At 47.0% G+C, this 16,698-nt stretch overlaps 1 protein-coding gene across 1 annotated transcript in view; it reads left to right on the top strand.

Annotated features, from left to right (window-relative positions):
* The window catches only part of RERE (arginine-glutamic acid dipeptide repeats), a 316,112-nt gene that overhangs the window by 140,709 nt on the left and 158,705 nt on the right, over positions 1-16,698 (top strand). The window contains 3 exon segments of the mRNA XM_063145507.1: positions 4,448-4,553; positions 5,471-5,567; positions 9,562-9,666. Coding sequence (XP_063001577.1) covers positions 4,448-4,553; positions 5,471-5,567; positions 9,562-9,666 — 308 coding nt within the window.

Genomic DNA, 16,698 nt, shown 5'->3' with positions numbered 1-16,698 from the left:
GGCTCCCTCTCTGTTGTCCTTCCACTGGCAGACAATGACGTTTGTGTTCAAACAGACCTTTGGTGTATAAGACAGCCTGGCGCTGAGTGCTGTTTTTATTCTGTAATTTTCGATGTGTTTTTAATGTATTTCATTTTATTATTATTTTTAATGCCGGAAGTGCGGTTTTTTTTTTAAAAAAAATGTTTTTATGATTGTTAGCCACCTTTTTAATTTTTTTTAAATTGTATTTTATTATTTTAGGTGAAACGATACAAATAAACAACAGTTCCCTCTCCTTCCCCCACCCAAAGATATGGATAGAATGGACAAAACAAAGTTTACAGTAGCAAAATAAATAAATAAAAAAAATCTTCCACCATTGAAATAAAAGTCGTGTTCCAAAGATCACCATGTGTGGCTGGAGGCCACTATCCATGTTCCTTAGTAACCACATAAGAAATAAGATTAAACCCAGTTTTTATTTATTTATTTATTTATTATTTATTAATTACATTTCTATACTGCCCAATAGCCGGAGTTTTATAAAAAGTGGTGGTGGTTCGCTTTGCTTCTTCGGTTGATTGTTAGCCACCTTGAGCACCTTTTACTTGGTGGCAGGCGGGGTATAAATCAAACGAATAAATACATAAATCATCCCTTTTGGGTACACAACCTGCCGAAATGATGTGGTTGCTATCCGGGGCTCTTCGGGCAAGACCGGCAGCCGTCCACCATACTTTTCATTAGAGGCGGAGTATAAAAATAGAAGCTTGGTAAGCCAGTGACATTGGTAACTTATAAGATCTAGGTGTATTTCTCCTTTGCCCTCTGGTTTTTCCTTCCCTCCTCTTCTTGGGTGTTTGATGTTGGGCAGACTCCAATGCCGCTGAGACAACGCTTGAGGTGCCAAAAGCAGCACATGATATCCAGGCTTTCCATGCGGTTTCTGGCATGGCCGGCTTCCCCATGCAAACTTTGAGACCGCCTTGCCACCTTTGGTGATATTGCCAGGGGTTCTGGGTGCGTTCCCAGTGTGTGGCTGAGGATATGTATATATGTCAGGGAAATAGGCCTGCTGAGTCGTCATAGATTTATTTAGTTGTGTGACCTCCAGCTATCACTTCGTAGCTGCATTGAATTTATTGATATTCATTTTATCCCGCTCCTCGGCCAAAATGCCTCCCATGCAGTCAGTGAATCGAGAGCACCCTGCTTGCAGGCTTACCACCTAAGAAGCTTCGAGACACAAGGAAAAAGGGATTGGGAGGGTAAAGGGGGAAAGTACCCTTCCGGCATGGCTGGTAGAATGGCCCTGTTACCCCTCTCATTGCTCTCTGTACCATGTGCCAGAATGGCTGCTGCTGCTCCTGCCAGTTGAAGGACAAGGACCCTTCATTGGGGAGATGAAGGGGGAAGCATTCAAGAGGGCATCACTTGATCACTCCAACCCACCCTGATCCTTTGAGAGCTCTGTCTTAAGGTGGTTCCAGACATAAGCCGGGTTGCGGGTAGTCTCCGTTCTAACATTTGGCTTAGAGCACCAGCACACGTATTTTTATTTCTTACATTTATCTCCTGCCTTTCCTTCAAGGAGCACAAGGCGGCGTACATGGTCCTCCTCTCCTTCTCTATCTTATCCCCACAACCACCCTGTGAGGTAGGTTAGCCTGAGAGTCATGGACCGGCCCAAAGACACCTTTATGGCCAAGTGGGGACTTGAACCCACTCCAGCCCTAACCCCTACCCCCCACCCGTGAGGATTGAACTTGCCACGACCTGGATGCAATGCCTGCGATATTTCATAGAATCATAGAACAGCAGAGTTGGAAGGGGCCTACAAGGCCATCGAGTCCAACCCCCTGCTCAATGCAGGAATCCACCCTAAAGCATCCCTGACAGGTGGTTGTCCAGCTGCCTCTTGAAGGCCTCCAGTGTGGGAGAGGCCACAACCTCCCTAGGTAACTGGTTCCATTGCCGTACTGCTCTAACCGTCAGGAGGTTTTTCCTGATGTCCAGCTGGAATCTGGCTTCCTGTCACTTGAGCCTGTTATTCCGTGTCCTGCACTCTGGGAGGGTCGAGAAGAGATCCTGGCCCTCCTCTGTGTGACAACCTTTCAAGTATTTGAAGAGTGCTCTCTTGTCTTACCCGCACTGAACTCATGACACTGCTTACTGTCTCTGCACCATTGATGCCAGGCCTAACGCAGAGTCTCCCCCAACTCTGCTGCCTGCAGCCCTTCCAGCTGGAGATTTGGGGGTCAAAGGCTGGAGATTTTCAGCATGCAAAACATGTGTTCTGCTCCTCCCAGTAAATTGGAGTATCGCTCCTTTTAGCTCAGCCTATCTTTGCTCTCCCGTGTCTCAGTAGCCTTTTAACTGGAACTGAACCTGGAACCTTCTGCATACAAAACAGGTGCCCTGACACTGAGCTGCAGCCCCACCCCAAAACTCTGCTTTGACGGCAGTACATTGTTTTTGCCTAAACCTTTGAAATGCTGATTCCTGAAGCTTGGGCCCCTGTGCTCAAATCAGTCTCTTAGAAGGCTTTATTTATTTATTTTTCCCCTGACACAATGCTGCCACCGGCTGGTTGTTTTCAGATATTGCGCTTGGTTTCACCCAAGACCTTCGCCGTCTGTGGATTTGCTAAGCCAAGGTGATGATAGAGGGAGGGGAAAATACCCTCATGGTTGGAAGTGCAGCAAGAACATTACGACTAAAGAATTCATAAATACTGTTGCTTTAAATGCATTAGGCTCCACGGATTCTAGAGCCGTGGAGAGACCTGGTTCCTGGTAGATTTCCACCCGCGTATTCTTTATGGCTTCGTGTTAAATTAGAAGGCGTGGAGCAGCCCAAGTAAAGCAGACCCAGCATGCTGACCCAAGGAGGAGACAGTGCTTTGAGTACTTATGATTGTGGCTGAAAAATATGCCTCTGTCCTTAAGTGAACGGTGGCGGCATTTCTGATCTCATGAAGACAGGTGTTATTTCCGCCTTACGGCTGTTTTTCCTAGAACTGTTGGGACTGCTACCATTTTTTTTAATCGTCTGAATATTGTGCTATGGATAGATTTGTCTAATCTTACTCTGTTTACTGATTATGCAAGCACTAGCAAGTACTTGGGTTTCTACTCTGATAAAGGGGGCTGTAGGTCACAAATGAAAGCTTACCCCATGCTGAAATGTCTTAGGCCTTAGTTAGACCTACGGCTTATCCCAGGCAAATGGAGGGGGTCATAGAATCATAGAATAGCAGAGTTGGAAGGGGCCTACAAGGCCATCGAGTCCAACCCCCTGCTCAATGCAGGAATCCACCCTAAAGCATCCCTGACAAAGGGTAGTCCAGCTGCCTCTTGAATGCCTCTGGTGTGGGAGAGCCCACCACCTCCCTAGGTAACTGATTCCATTGTCGTACTGCTCTAACAGTCAGGATGTTTTTCCTAATGTCCAGCCGGAATCTGGCTTCCTTTAACTTGAGCCCGTTATTCCGTGTCCTGCACTCTGGGAGGATCGAGAAGAGATCCTGGCCCTCCTCTTTGTGACAACCTTTCAAGTATTTGAAGAGTGCTCTCATGTCTCCCCTCAATCTTCTCTTCTGCAGGCTAAACATGCCCAGTTCTTTCAGTCTCTCTTCATAGGGCTTGCCCTGCCTGCCCTTGGGATCCCTGTGTGTCATTTGATCCTGGGATATCGGCCTGGTCTAGCCATGGCCTAAGTCTCAAGGTACCCCAGGACACTTGGCTAATCTGGTGGTTTGGGTGTCTGTTTTTTTTTTTTGTGGGGTGACGTGGACCTTAATGGGAGGGTTCCACCCTTAAACGCAGCCTAGAAACTATTTTAAATAAAAATCAGTCAGTCTAAGGAACTTTCAAAGGCTGGAATCAAAACACCATGCCAAGGCTTGTGATAAGTAAGAATGTTGTCGCCAAAGGGCCCCTTTGCACAGGTCTAGAAAATATCTGAGATAAATATTTAACAACGGTACGCAGGCTGTTAGTGCCATTTCGATGCCAGCTCTCAAATTCCTTCATGCTGAAATCTGTCCACGTGGAATTTCACCCCCCCCCAAGCCCTTCCTAAACCTATCGAGAAAATGATTCGCCCAGCGCAAGACTTTTTTCGGCCATATGACACCTAAGCAAAAGTGGAACCTGGACAGGGCGAGTTAAGGTTGTTGTTTTTAGCACCAGCGCTCAGGACAGCACCTGGAAACACTGACTGTGCGTGCAGGTCGATGAATCTTTCCTGCTCATGACACTGCTCCTCCTGAGAGAGATGATGTCTCCTGAGAGAGATGATGCCCCTGTCTTAGCAGCTCAGCCTTCTGATTTCCCTGTCCAGATGTGGGGAAACGTCCCGATATTTCTTGTAGCTCATTCCCACGTTTGCCTTAGAGAATGCGCTGGCAAACTCATTTGAGTCCACGGTCCATCGCGAACACTCTTTCTTTGTCCCCTTTCAGAGCAAGCGGGACCACCTCCTCATGAACGTCAAGTGGTACTACCGCCAGTCTGAAGTTCCAGATTCGGTCTACCAACACTTAGTCCAGGACCGACACAACGAAAATGGTAAGCCAGACTCTAGAAACACGGGTAGCACGCTTTGCTCTCTGAGACGTTCTCTTCTCTTAGTTTGCTCCCTACACTGATACCCGGCTATTCCTGCAGAAAGCTCAGAGCCACTTACGTTGGGTTCCCAGGCTGCCTTCCATGCGAGCACTGACTTGTTCAGTCTTCGCAATGCCAAGAGCACCCTGTGCCTTAAGATTGTCGGGGACATGTGGAAATAAACAAGAGAGGAAGCTGTGGAAAGAGACAGGAGTCTTTCTTAACTGTGGAAGCCTCCATCTGCAATGCCTCAGGTTTCCAGGCATGATTCAAAGTGCTGGTATTAACATTCAAAGGCCTAAACGGTTTGGGGCCAGGCTATCAGAAGGGTTCGCTTCGTGTGGCGTAGAGCGGTAAAGCAGCAGTTTCTGCAGCTGAAACTCTCCCCACGGCCTGAGTTCGATCCCAGCGGAAGCTGGTTTCAGGCAGCCGGCTCGGGTCTACTCAGCCTTCCATCCTCCCGGGGTCGGTAAAATGAGTACCCAGTTAGCTGGGGGAAAGGCAATCATGGCCTGGGAAGGCAACGGCAAACCACCCCGCTATAAGGCCTGCCAAGAAAACGTCAGCAAAAGCGTCAGTATTGACTCAGTGCTTGCACGAGAGGTTCCTTTCCTTCCTTCCTATCAGAAGGAACGCCTCCTCCCCAAAATATGTGCTTAAAATCTAGGTGGCTCTGCGCATGTCAAAGGGTGGAAGCCGATGCATGTCTAGACAGGGAGAAAAGTCCTTTAACTCCAAGCTGGAAGTGGTAGGACTTTTTTTTCTGTCTAAACATGCCTGGGGTTGCACCCTAGTCCTCTGATTTGGTTGCATTTGCCTCTTGAGGTGGTAGATGCTTCTGCAATGTTGCCGCTAAATGTGTGGTTTCCTTCCTTCAGATTCTGGCCGTGAGTTGGTTATTACAGACCCGGTGATCAAGAACCGAGAGCTTTTCATTTCGGACTACGTCGACACCTATCATGCTGCTGCCCTCAGGTAAGTTGTTAAGAGCCCATTGCCAAGGCAAGTTCCTTAAAAGCTCCCCAGATGTTAACCAAGAATGCTAACAAAGCAGTGCTGATCTCACTCTACCTTAAAATAATAACAATAGTAGTAATAATATTCCCGTCATGGATATCACTACAGTCTCTCTTCTGTTTTTTTGTCACATGCCATAATTTAGTTACTTACTATAGGTAAAAAAAAAAGAAAAAGGCTTGTTTATCTGGCCTATATTTGCTGTGTTCAGGAATTGGTGCTTTCTAGATTGCGATCTGTGGCATTCCTCCCTCTGCCCGCTTTCTTTATATATCCCTGTAAACACTTAGTATCTTAAGTGTGGTGGTGATAACGTTGCACGCAGCATGGTGATAAAAGGACCTCTGGATTAAGCTGTTGCAGTGTGCTCTATTTAGAAGAGTGCCTTGCCCATGAAGACGGTTTGGAAACCCATGAAAAATAATAGCCGCGTGGGCATATCTGCATCAACGGGTCCCCACAGATCCAGTCTGGAAAGGAGGTGCCAGGAAGAAATCATAGAATTTTGTCCTGGGAACCATGAGGACTAGGAACTCTGGCTTTCTTCTTGCCTTCCTCCACCACTACCTTGTGTGTGTGTGTACCCCACACCCAGGGAGAGTTGATCCATCCTTCTTTCTCCCCTTGGTTGATTTAGAAAGTGAAGAGCTAACCGTTAGTCTTTGGGGAAGAAGTCATTGCTTGCGGTGAATTCAAATGTGTGTGTTGGGGGGCGGAAGCCGCTGGCATCATGCATCTCATTTTGAGCCTTGCAGAAAGAGCATGTGGACGTTGTCAAAACGTGAACTGAATTATCTCCTTGCCGATAATACTCAGATGGTGTTTTAAGTAAAGCCACCTGGAGACATTTTCCATGTTTCAAAGCCACTTTGCGGGGGCTATTTCCTTCGAGTCGAGTCAGCGGTAACCTTTGCTGTGGAGGAGAGAAGCAGTCCTTTTGAGTTGACTTATTACACGGCTGTTGTTGTCGGTGATGATGAGATAAACCTGGAAAATTCTGCTAGTGTGCTGTAATCTCTTCCAGAATACCAGAGTGTTTTGTTTTTTACGTCTCCAGGAAGTCCGCTTTCCCATCTGCAATTGGCATGATGGAGAAACGAACGATTCTCTTTTGATTTCTAGCATCTAGCCCAGTATTGTCGACACTGATTGGCAGTGATGGGTCTCCGGGGGTTTCAGGCAGGATTTCTTTCTGGAGGAGCTGGCAATTGAACCTGAGACCTTGGCTCAGTTCAGACAACGCGTTTCTGGTTTTAGAACTCCACGATGGAGTTTTTACGCCACCGTTGAGAAACGTGTTGCCTGGCGGGAAAACTCCACCCCACAGTGGAGGTGTTTTTTTGGGAGAACGCTCCACGCAGAATATCCACGCTGTGCCGAGGGGAGTTCCTGCACAACCGTTGTGTGGAGTTTTCTGTTGCGTTGAGTTGACTTTTCCCACTGGCTATTATTATTATTATTATTATTATTATTATTATTATTATTATTTATTTATATAGCACCATCAATGTACATGGTGCTGTACAGATTACACAGTAAATCGCAAGACCCTGCCGCATAGGCTTACAATCTAATAAAGTTGTGGTAAACAATAAGGAGGGAAAGAGAATGCAAACAGGCACAGGGTAGGGTAAACAGGCACCGGGTAGGGAGAAGCTAACAGTATAGAGTCAGAACAAACTCAATATTTAAAAGCTATAGGGAAAAGATCAAACGTCACAATGGAATTTACTCAACTACACGGTAGCCCACAGTCACACAGCGGTGGAGTTAGAACGTGTTGCGTGGGAAGCACCCCCTAAAAACTCAACCATTGAGTGGAGTTTTCACACTGTGTTGACTAATGTGTTGTCTGAGCTGAACCCTTCTGAATGCAAAGTAGGTTCATTTCCGCATGTAATACAAATCGTCTTTATGGTGTTTTTTTTATCCATTCGGCTCAATTTGATTTCTTTCTTTCTTTTTTTATTGCATTCTTGTGCTGTTTTATTTATCTGCTGTAATGTTGCAGTAGTAGGAACTTAGTACCACCCAGGGTGGATTTGATTTAAATCAATTTAAATCACTACTCAGAAAGACTCGGTTTAATCATGTGACTTCCCCCCCCCCAAAAGTGCACTCTATTCATTGAATTTTTTGAAACTTAGCACATAAGAGGTAAGGGAGTTGATTCTGTGTACATAGATTTGCAAAGGCACAATGGGATTGTGATCTCTGCAGACACAAATTCACCGTTTTGGGAACTGCAAAACCAAGCAGCTGTGATAATATCTTATAGCTAGAAAAAATGCCCCATGATCTTACAGAAACCTCTGGAAGAGGATGTGAATGGATGAATGGAATTCATTTACCAAAAAATTTAAACATTGCATGAATATACAGCCTCATGCTACATACTTAAAAACCACTCCTTATTTCATGATATGGTTGGAGAAGGCTGTCTTAGTCACTCCATTGCCTCTTAAAAACAGCTCTACTGGATCAGACTCAACTAGATGTCCCAATGGGAAATCCATAAACAGGACGTGAAGGGAACATGTCCTTTTGTTGCTTCTTAACAGCATACTGCTACTGAACATGGAGGTTTCTCTTATCTATCCTGGATGGTAGCCTCTTTTCATTTCAGTGGAAATGAACATGAATTTCAGTGGAGCTCATGTAGCTTCCTAAGCATTAAAAATAATATATAGGAGAGCCAGTGTGGTGTAGTGGTTAGAGTGTCAGACTGGGAGTCGGGAGATCCGGTTTCTAGTCCCCACTCGGCCATGGAAAACCTCTGGGTGACTTTGGACCTGTCACAGACTCTCAGCCCAGCCTACTTCACAGGGTTGTTGTAGTGAGGATAAAATGGAGAGGAGGAGGAGGAGGATTATGTATGCTACCTTGGGTTCCTTGGAGGAAAAAAGGCGGGAGATAAATATAATAAATAGATAAATACTACTCCATTGCCGTGGTCAGTTGCTGCTGCACTCACACACGACAAGTATTGTTGCAAGGGTACGCTAGGTTGTAGAGTCAGTTAGGTGAGGAGTTTATCGGTAGTAGCAGTAAAATGCCACCCATATACATGTGCTCAAATTGCTTTGCATTGTCTTTCCCTTCCCCCACAACTTAACCTGTGTTCCTGGAGTGTCTATTCTTTGAGCGCTTGCAAACTCTTCTGCAAATCCAATTAACCTGATCAGCATGAAGAGGGCCAAGCTCTCTCTCTTTTTTTTTTTCTGGTGAAGGCATTAATTTGCATGCGTAGTCCATTTTTCTTTTAAAAGCAACAGCAGGTCTGTATGTCTTAAGAGGTTGTTGTGTATTTGTCTCAATATCAGCAAATTTAATAAATGGATGCCATATTAAGAACATAACATAAGAAGTCCCCTGCTGGATCAGACCGAGGGTCCATCTCGTCCATCTTGTTCACACAGTGGCCAACCAGCCATCGGCCAGGGATGAACAAGCAGCACACGGTGCAACAGCACCCCCCCCACCCATGTTCCCCAGCAACTGGTGCACGCAGGCTTACTGCCTCGACTACTGGAGGTAGCACACAACCATCAGGGCTAGTAACCATTGATAGCCTTCGCCTGCAGGAATTTCTCCAACCCCCTTTTAAAGCCATCCAGATTGTTGGCCATCTCTCCATCTTGTGGTAGTGAGTTCCATAATTTAACTATGCGCTGTGTGAAGTGTCCATACAAAGTGTCCATTTCAACTTGGCACCTTTGTACCTGAAGATGTTTATGGTGAGTTTCTCTGTTAGTGCAAGGTCCCAACTCTATGATGTGGTCTACTAGGATTTGGATGAGAACTTCATCAGATAATCTTGCTTGTGCCAACAGAGATCCTGACTGATCAGAAAGACTGTGAACAAATTCCTGTGGTATCTTAAATTAAGAAAGCCATCCTCCTCCTAGAGAACCCAACTTAATACCTCTTTTTCCCCTCCTCTTCCATGCAGGGGGAAGTGTAATATCTCCCATTTCTCTGACATCTTTGCTGCTAGAGAGTTCAAAGCTCGCGTGGATTCCTTTTTCTACATACTGGGCTACAATCCAGAGACAAGGTAAGTTGTTTGCTTTGCATCTACCAATAAAGAGTTCTTAGCATGTGGTGGGGAGCAAAGGAGAGGTGCGGTTCTCTGTGTTAATTCTTTGCTGCTCTCCTGCAGGCATGGTGGATGGCATGCAATTTTACCTACTTAAGTGGGATTCTGGTTCTTTTTCATTAATGTTTGCTCATTTTTAACCCAATCACACATACCCTGGTCTCCTCCTTCCAATAATAAAAATGCAGACACACACCAAGGCTCCCAGCTAATACTCAAAAACAATTTGCCATGCGTTATAAGGAGGTGGACCAGTGATCCAGCTGGCCCAATACCGTGTATTTGCACTCCTGTTGACTTCTAAGTGGACATGTTGAGATAGAAAGTGGAGCCTTCCACCTACAAGCCATGAACCATTACTGAGCTGTGTGGCTGTCTCAACTGGTCTGGACTTCTGCTAACTGCCGCCTAGGAGAGAGACAGCTCAGTGTGTTGAAAATCCCAGCTACAAAGGATTCTTCTTATTTACAGGGAATTAGCCACAGCAACATCTCAGGCAGCCAAATTCTCATTTCTTCTTTATGGTGCACTAAAATCCCTGCTGGTGTGCGGACAGGGGTCTGTTCTGTAATAACGTACCTGGTTTGCTGCTAATGCTTCACAAACAAGCAAATCCCCCCCTCCCTGCCATGGTAAAGGTGTTATTGATGAGTACTCTGCTCTCTTAAGAGAGCCCCCAGCATAAAAAGGAACAGGTTTGGGCCTTTATTTATCTCCACTTTAAAAATCTGCTGAGCGCAGTTTGTTAAGGGCGAGGGAACATCAGGGCAGCCGTATTGCTAATCCTCTCGTTCTCAAAGTGATTTGTGTCTTTTGGAAGGCCCTTCGATGGCACTGCCATTTCGGAGACAGAAATCTGTGGAACAGATGATGGCAAAGGGCTCCTTCTTGTAGAGCAACCGCGCACGCTTCATTTTTTAAGCAGCCTTTTGGTCCCGGGGACTGGATCAGCGGCGTGCGCGCACATGCACGCCCACGCAAGCGCGCAGACCTAAGAGTCAGGATTCCTTTGCTAGCAATAGCCAGAGAAGACCGAGGCTTTTCGGCGCTAGGGATTCCTTCCTTCTCTGAGATCCCTTTTTGTAAAAAAACAAAGAAAACAAAAAACATTTAAAATCCTTAATTTCCCCCCACCTCTCACCACCTTCTATTGTCAGTGGTTGCTGTGGGTCTGCATATCGCAGTAGGAAGCACGAGTGAGAAATTATCCCCTCTGTTCTTCGGTTTGCCTGCATTAGTGGTTGAAAACAGGAGAACTCACGTTTTGAGCTCAGCCAGGCACAGTGGCAATTCCTGTGGTGCAGCAGGCAGGTGTTTAATAGAAACCCACACTCTGGGGTGTATGCGAAGTAGCGCGTTTCTTATAACGGAACGTCAGGGTGGTGAACGAACCTTGGCAGAGACGGCAGAATTCTTCATTCAGATGAAGAATTAACATATACATGAAACAGTTGGGAGAGATTATCCAGAGTTGTAGGGTGCCGTTCCACCAGTATGTGGATGACACCCAACTCTACTACTCCTTTCCACCCAATTCCAAGGAAGCGGTTTCTGTGCTAGACCAGTGTCTGTTGGCAGCAATGGATTGGATGAGGGCAAACAAATTGAAGCTTAATCCAGAAAAGACAGAGGTGCTCCTGGTCAGTCGAAAGGCAGATCAGGGAATAGGGATTCAGCTTGTGTTGGATGGGGTTACGCTCTGCCTGAAGACACAGGTCCGCAGCTTGGATGTACTTCTGGATTCAGCCCTGAGCCTGGATGCCCAGGTTTCAGCGGTGGCCAGGAGTGCATTTGCACAGTTAAAGCTAGTGCGCCAGCTGCACCCGTTCCTAGAGATGTCGGACCTGGCCACAGTGACACATGCCTTAGTTACATCCCGATTGGATTCCTGTAACGTGCTCTACGTGGGGCTGCCTTTGAAGAGTGTTCGGAAACTCCAGCTGGTTCAAAGAGCTGCAGCCAGACTGTTGACCGGGGCTGGTTACAGGGAGCAGAGAACTCCCCTGTTAAAACAGCTCCACCGGCTTCCAGTCTGTTTCCGGGCACAATTCAAAGTGCTGGTTATGACCTATAAAGCTCTATATGGTTCGGGTCCAGGTTATCTGAAAGACCGTATTCTCTCTTATGAGCCTGCCCGTGCTTTGAGATCTTCTGGAGAAGCCCTTCTTTCAGTCCCACCTTCTTCACAGGCACGCTTGGTGGGAACATGGGACAAGGCCTTCTCGGTGGCTGCTCCAGTGCTCTGGAACTCTCTTACCAGGGAAGCCTGGCTGGCTCCCTCCTGGATGGGCTTTCGGAAGTAGGCAAAAACTTGTTTGTTCCGACAGGCCTTTGGAGAATAATCTGGTCCTCCATCTATGTTAAGGTCTTGTAAAATTGTTGTGTGTTTTAAACATTTAATGTTTTAATATTGTGGTTTTTTTATTTTAATTTTTAATTTTTGTACATTTCTTTTCCTAGGTTTACAATGTATGTTTTAAATTTTGTAAGGCCGCTTTCAGGCCCAGTATTGGGCAAAAGGTGGGATACAAATAAATATAATAATAATAATAATAATAATAATGCTGAGACCAGTACTAAAAAAGGAGCTTTTCAACCCAGTACACAGGACAGGTGGCTATTTAGGCTGGCAGAATTCATACAGCTCAAAATCAACAAGAGTTTTTATTTGAGTGGCCTCCCCTATTGCGTATTGTGGATATTGTTGTTTTTATTGTGATTTGAATTTAGTTGCCCTAAATTGTGCATATGCATTGGAGGGCGGGGGCTTTAGTAATTATTAAATTATAGAATAGTAGAGTTGGAAGGGGCCTACAAGGCCATCGAGTCCAACCCCCTGCTCAATGCAGGAATCCACCTTAAAGCATTCCTGGCAGATGGTTGTCCAGCTGCCTCTTGAAGGCCTCTAGTGTGGGAGAGCCCACAACCTCCCTAGGTAACTGATTCCATTGTTGTACTGCTCTAACAGTCAGGAAGTTTTTCCTGATGTCCAGCTGGAATCTGGCTTCCTGTAACTTGAGCCCGTTATTCTGTGTCCTGCACTCTGGGAGGATCGAGAAGAGATCTTGGCCCTCCTCTGTGTGACAACCTTTTAAGTATTTGAACCAGAAAATCCCTTTGGGGGAGTGTCATAGCTCTTCCACCACTTCAGACCATCGAGACAACAAAGTCTCAGATGGGGGGGGGGGAATTGTGTCGCATCTCTCTTCCCCCCCCCATGCACACATTTTTTTCTGGTTGTAGCACCTTCTTCCTCGCTTGGCACAAAAGTAGTTTAGGGGTTCCTAAAGGGCAAAAGCACGCTAGGGCTATGCACGGGTTTCATTTCTGGTAACAGATCATCCAAACATGTCCCGTTCACAATCCCGCACATACACACACACACCCCGGAGAAATGTTAGCAAATTGCTGAATTTGTGTTCGGCTTTGAAAAACACAGTGCTTTAAAATATGTGTACTTTTTAAATGCACACTTCTTTAAAAAAAGTATTTCCCCCAAAATATATAGTTTTATTATGCATTAGTCAGTGGGGGGTGGGGGAAGAAAAATGTCCACTTCCCATTTGAAATGCTCACTTATCCTGTTCGAACGTGCCCAAATAGCAGGACGAGTGAGCAGAAACAAGCTTAGAAAATTCAGGTGAGCTCAAAATGGCTGATTCTCCCATCCCTAAAGCACACATGGTCCCTCTGTTGCATGACACTGAATTTTCAGAATGGGGAGCAAAATAGTTTGAATCAGCTCTGGTTGGAGGGATTAGAAGCAGGCTACAGGTTGACATTTATGTTTTCCTTTGTTCCTGGGCGTAAGCGCCCTCCTCTTCCTGTCTTTGGCAATGTTATGTAACCATTACTAAGCCTATTTTAATACGAATCTAGGTTTATTCCTAAATTCGGAGTACATTGATCTAAAACTGTTCCTACCTTATATTAACATTTTCCTCAGTGGCCCCATTTGTATGTCATGCTAAAACCACAATTTTACACTGTATGGACAAGCAGGAATGAGTCTCCCTGCTTTCCCCTTCCAGATTTTCATTCCTTGAATCCAGTAGGAGAAATAAAACAGGCTTCAGTTTTGCTTTAGTAGATTCCAGGCTCGCTGTTATGTGAAAACCCGGATTTGTAATTTACAATAAACTCTTAGTTTGCTAAATAAACCACAAACCCAAGCTCGTCTTTTGAAGCTAGGTTGTTGCTGTTTTCCCCACAATTGGCTAAAGTTTATTTAAAACCACAATATCCCTTAAAGGATAAGCCAGGCACCTGCTAAAATGAAACTAAATTCTGGTTTTGTTTCCCCACCCACCTCACCCGTGGCCGTGTGGAAAATTGGGAGGGGTGTGTGTGTTCAAGCCCAACGATTCATTTGGGCACATTCCTTCTCGTGCACATAACACTGAATTATGGTTTAACGTCACGTGCGAATTCACCTGCGATAAACAGCAGGAGGACGAAAAAGCAGCTTGCGATTTGCTTAAACCGAAAGGGCTCTGTGTTTGAAGGTGGCCGGGGATGGGTCTTCTGTGTGTTGAAAACGCTTGTGAGAAGTGCAAACCCTTCAACCGCCCGTTGCCTCCGAGAGATCTGTCAAATCTATCCGCGCTCCGAAATGCTGCAAGCGACGTTCGGCCCCGGCGAGCGCTTGCAAACGTCCATGCCGTATATTGTTCTAAGCCTGTTTTGCAATGCCTTTTTCTTTTACTTTATGGAGAAATTGGAAAGGGGGCAAAAAACCCAACCGCCTTGTGATATTCCCTGCAGCCAGCGTTTATTCCAACGTAGGGACGTAGCCAGGAAGGGCAGCGAAAACACAAAAACGCAAATGCTGCATCACACACTGCCTGGTTTCTCCTTCCTTGCTGCTTTCCCTTCCTGCCTCCTTTTCTCCCCCTGAACGTTGCCTGTCTCAGATTCCCTCGCGAAGGCCCCACTTCCCCGCACACTAGCTTGCTACGGCAAAGCTGAAGCTGCTGCAGCGGCGACGGCAGCCCGCCGTGTCTGTTGGCTGCGCTTTATTTACGGAAACGGCAGGGCCGAGATTGATTGCGTCGTGTGGACGAGGGAGGGAGGGAGGGGGGGTCACAGCACATGCTCAGTGCTGTCAGTCTGAGGGCGAAGTTTCTGCGTTCTGCGTGCGAGGCTTAGGTCATAGCACAAGCTCAGTGGAAGCTCTCCCAGGTCTATCTCAGACTGCATGGGCCTCCATTTTGATTAGTTAGAGGAGGGGGGGGGATCTGCAGACTTTTTCCTTTTCCGTCTTGCCTCCCCTTTTCCGGCAGTGGTGGTGGGGGAAGCCACTGAGTGGCAAGGTCAGGGGGAAAGAGCTTCACCTACCAGAGCCTGTCACTGCCATGGACGATCTTCTCGGTCCCTTCAGGTAGGCTGACAGCAATGTGGCCTTGCCTCCAGGAGTGATGGAGTTTTGCCTGCTGTTGGATACTTTCTGCCGATGCAATTTTTAAATTTTATTTCCTCTCTTTTGTGTGTGTGTGTGTGTGTGTTTTCTTTTTGCTTTCGCTTTTTGCGGGAGCCCTTGCTTGTATGAATATTGCATGCCCTCTCGGCCGCCTTTTGAGCCGCTGTGTCGTTCAGTGCATGAGAATCAGAGCTCAGGATTGCCAAATGCATGTGCCCGAAGCAAAACAAATGCAGGAGCCGTTCCTCCTTCTTTTTCCCACCCCGTCTCCCTTCTTCTCGTGCTGCAGCCGCAAACCGCAGATTCTCTCTCTCTCTGGCTTGTGGTGTCAGTCACGGAGCTGCAGGCCAGCCCTGCTCTGCCTGCGGTGCCTGGAGGGAAATGTTTGGGCCTCTCAGAGGCAATGCTTGCGGGGAAGGGTTCAGGGAGGAGGGGTCATAGATCCGTAGCCATTGGCTGCTTTGCAGGAGGGACGGACGGGACTTGCTCCAACAGCCAGTCTGCTCGTTCCGGCAGGCAGGTGACGGCCGCAGAGACTTGCCTCCTGTCCTGCAACTTCCCATCAACAAGCGTGTAGCAGCCCATAAGCGACTGGCCCGTCTGAAAACATGGCGCCTTTGTTTCAAAAAGCAGTGGAAAGGTTGGGCGAGAGACGTTTTGGTTAGGTGGGACAGCTCGGCGGGGACTGAAACCGGCCCCGGTTTGCACTCGGGCACGGCGGCTTTCAGGCTTCAGACCCTTGGCGAACTTTTCCTGCGTTGACTTTCCCACTGAGGGGCCTCTACGAATTGAAGAGGATTCTGGGGAGAGCGTTTGAAGGAGGGTCTCTCATTCCCATGAGCCGTGGCCTGTCCTGTCCCACGTGAACTGAGAACGGGCCCTAGAAACTAGCACGTGTGGGCCGACACCTGCCCTCCCCGTTATCCGTTTCAGAGAAGGTCACTAGTAGATGGAATTTTGTGCTCTAGTAAAGAAGTTTCCAAGGAATCCAGGACTTCCTGACGTCATAGATCGAAAACCGCCGGGGTGCCGCATTGAAATGAGCATCTGTAATGGCTAGAGACCCCCATGCTTTTGCAGAGGCGGAAAGGTTGATGAAGCAAGCCCAGTGTCTGCGGAGAATAGCCTGAAAGAGCTGTGTTGGCGAATAAACTCAGTTATACGGAATTAGGGTTAGGGGTTCAAGGGCTCTCGTGTCTGGGCGAAATGTGTCTTTTTGGGGGGCCGGGGGGGTTAATTCATGCGCTGGAAAGAGTCAGAAAGAGTCAGCGAAAGGGTGACGATTGCTTTGGTGTGTTTTTCTTCCCTTCTGTTCCCTTGATGGGAGTTGCCTCTCTGTGTGTTGGATAGAGCTGCGTTTATTCTGGGCAAGCGTGAAATCTGCCCAGGTTTGGCCACCTAGAGCGAAGCAAGTTGCTATGTGCCTTAAAAATGAAAAGGAGGAGCATCATGTGAACGTTCCCATGTCAAAGGGGAAATGGGGAGAGATTCTACTTCTCAGGCAACGGCCCTTGCCTGGCCCTCCTCTCCCGTCCCAGCCCTGCCCCAAATTACCCCAACCCCAGTATTTC

This window comes from Elgaria multicarinata, chromosome 20 (genome assembly GCF_023053635.1).
Source record: "Elgaria multicarinata webbii isolate HBS135686 ecotype San Diego chromosome 20, rElgMul1.1.pri, whole genome shotgun sequence".
In the NCBI taxonomy this organism is placed as follows: Eukaryota; Metazoa; Chordata; class Lepidosauria; order Squamata; family Anguidae; genus Elgaria; species Elgaria multicarinata.
The sequence above is the reverse complement of the archived record's forward strand: the minus strand, read 5'-3'. Positions and strand labels throughout refer to the sequence as shown.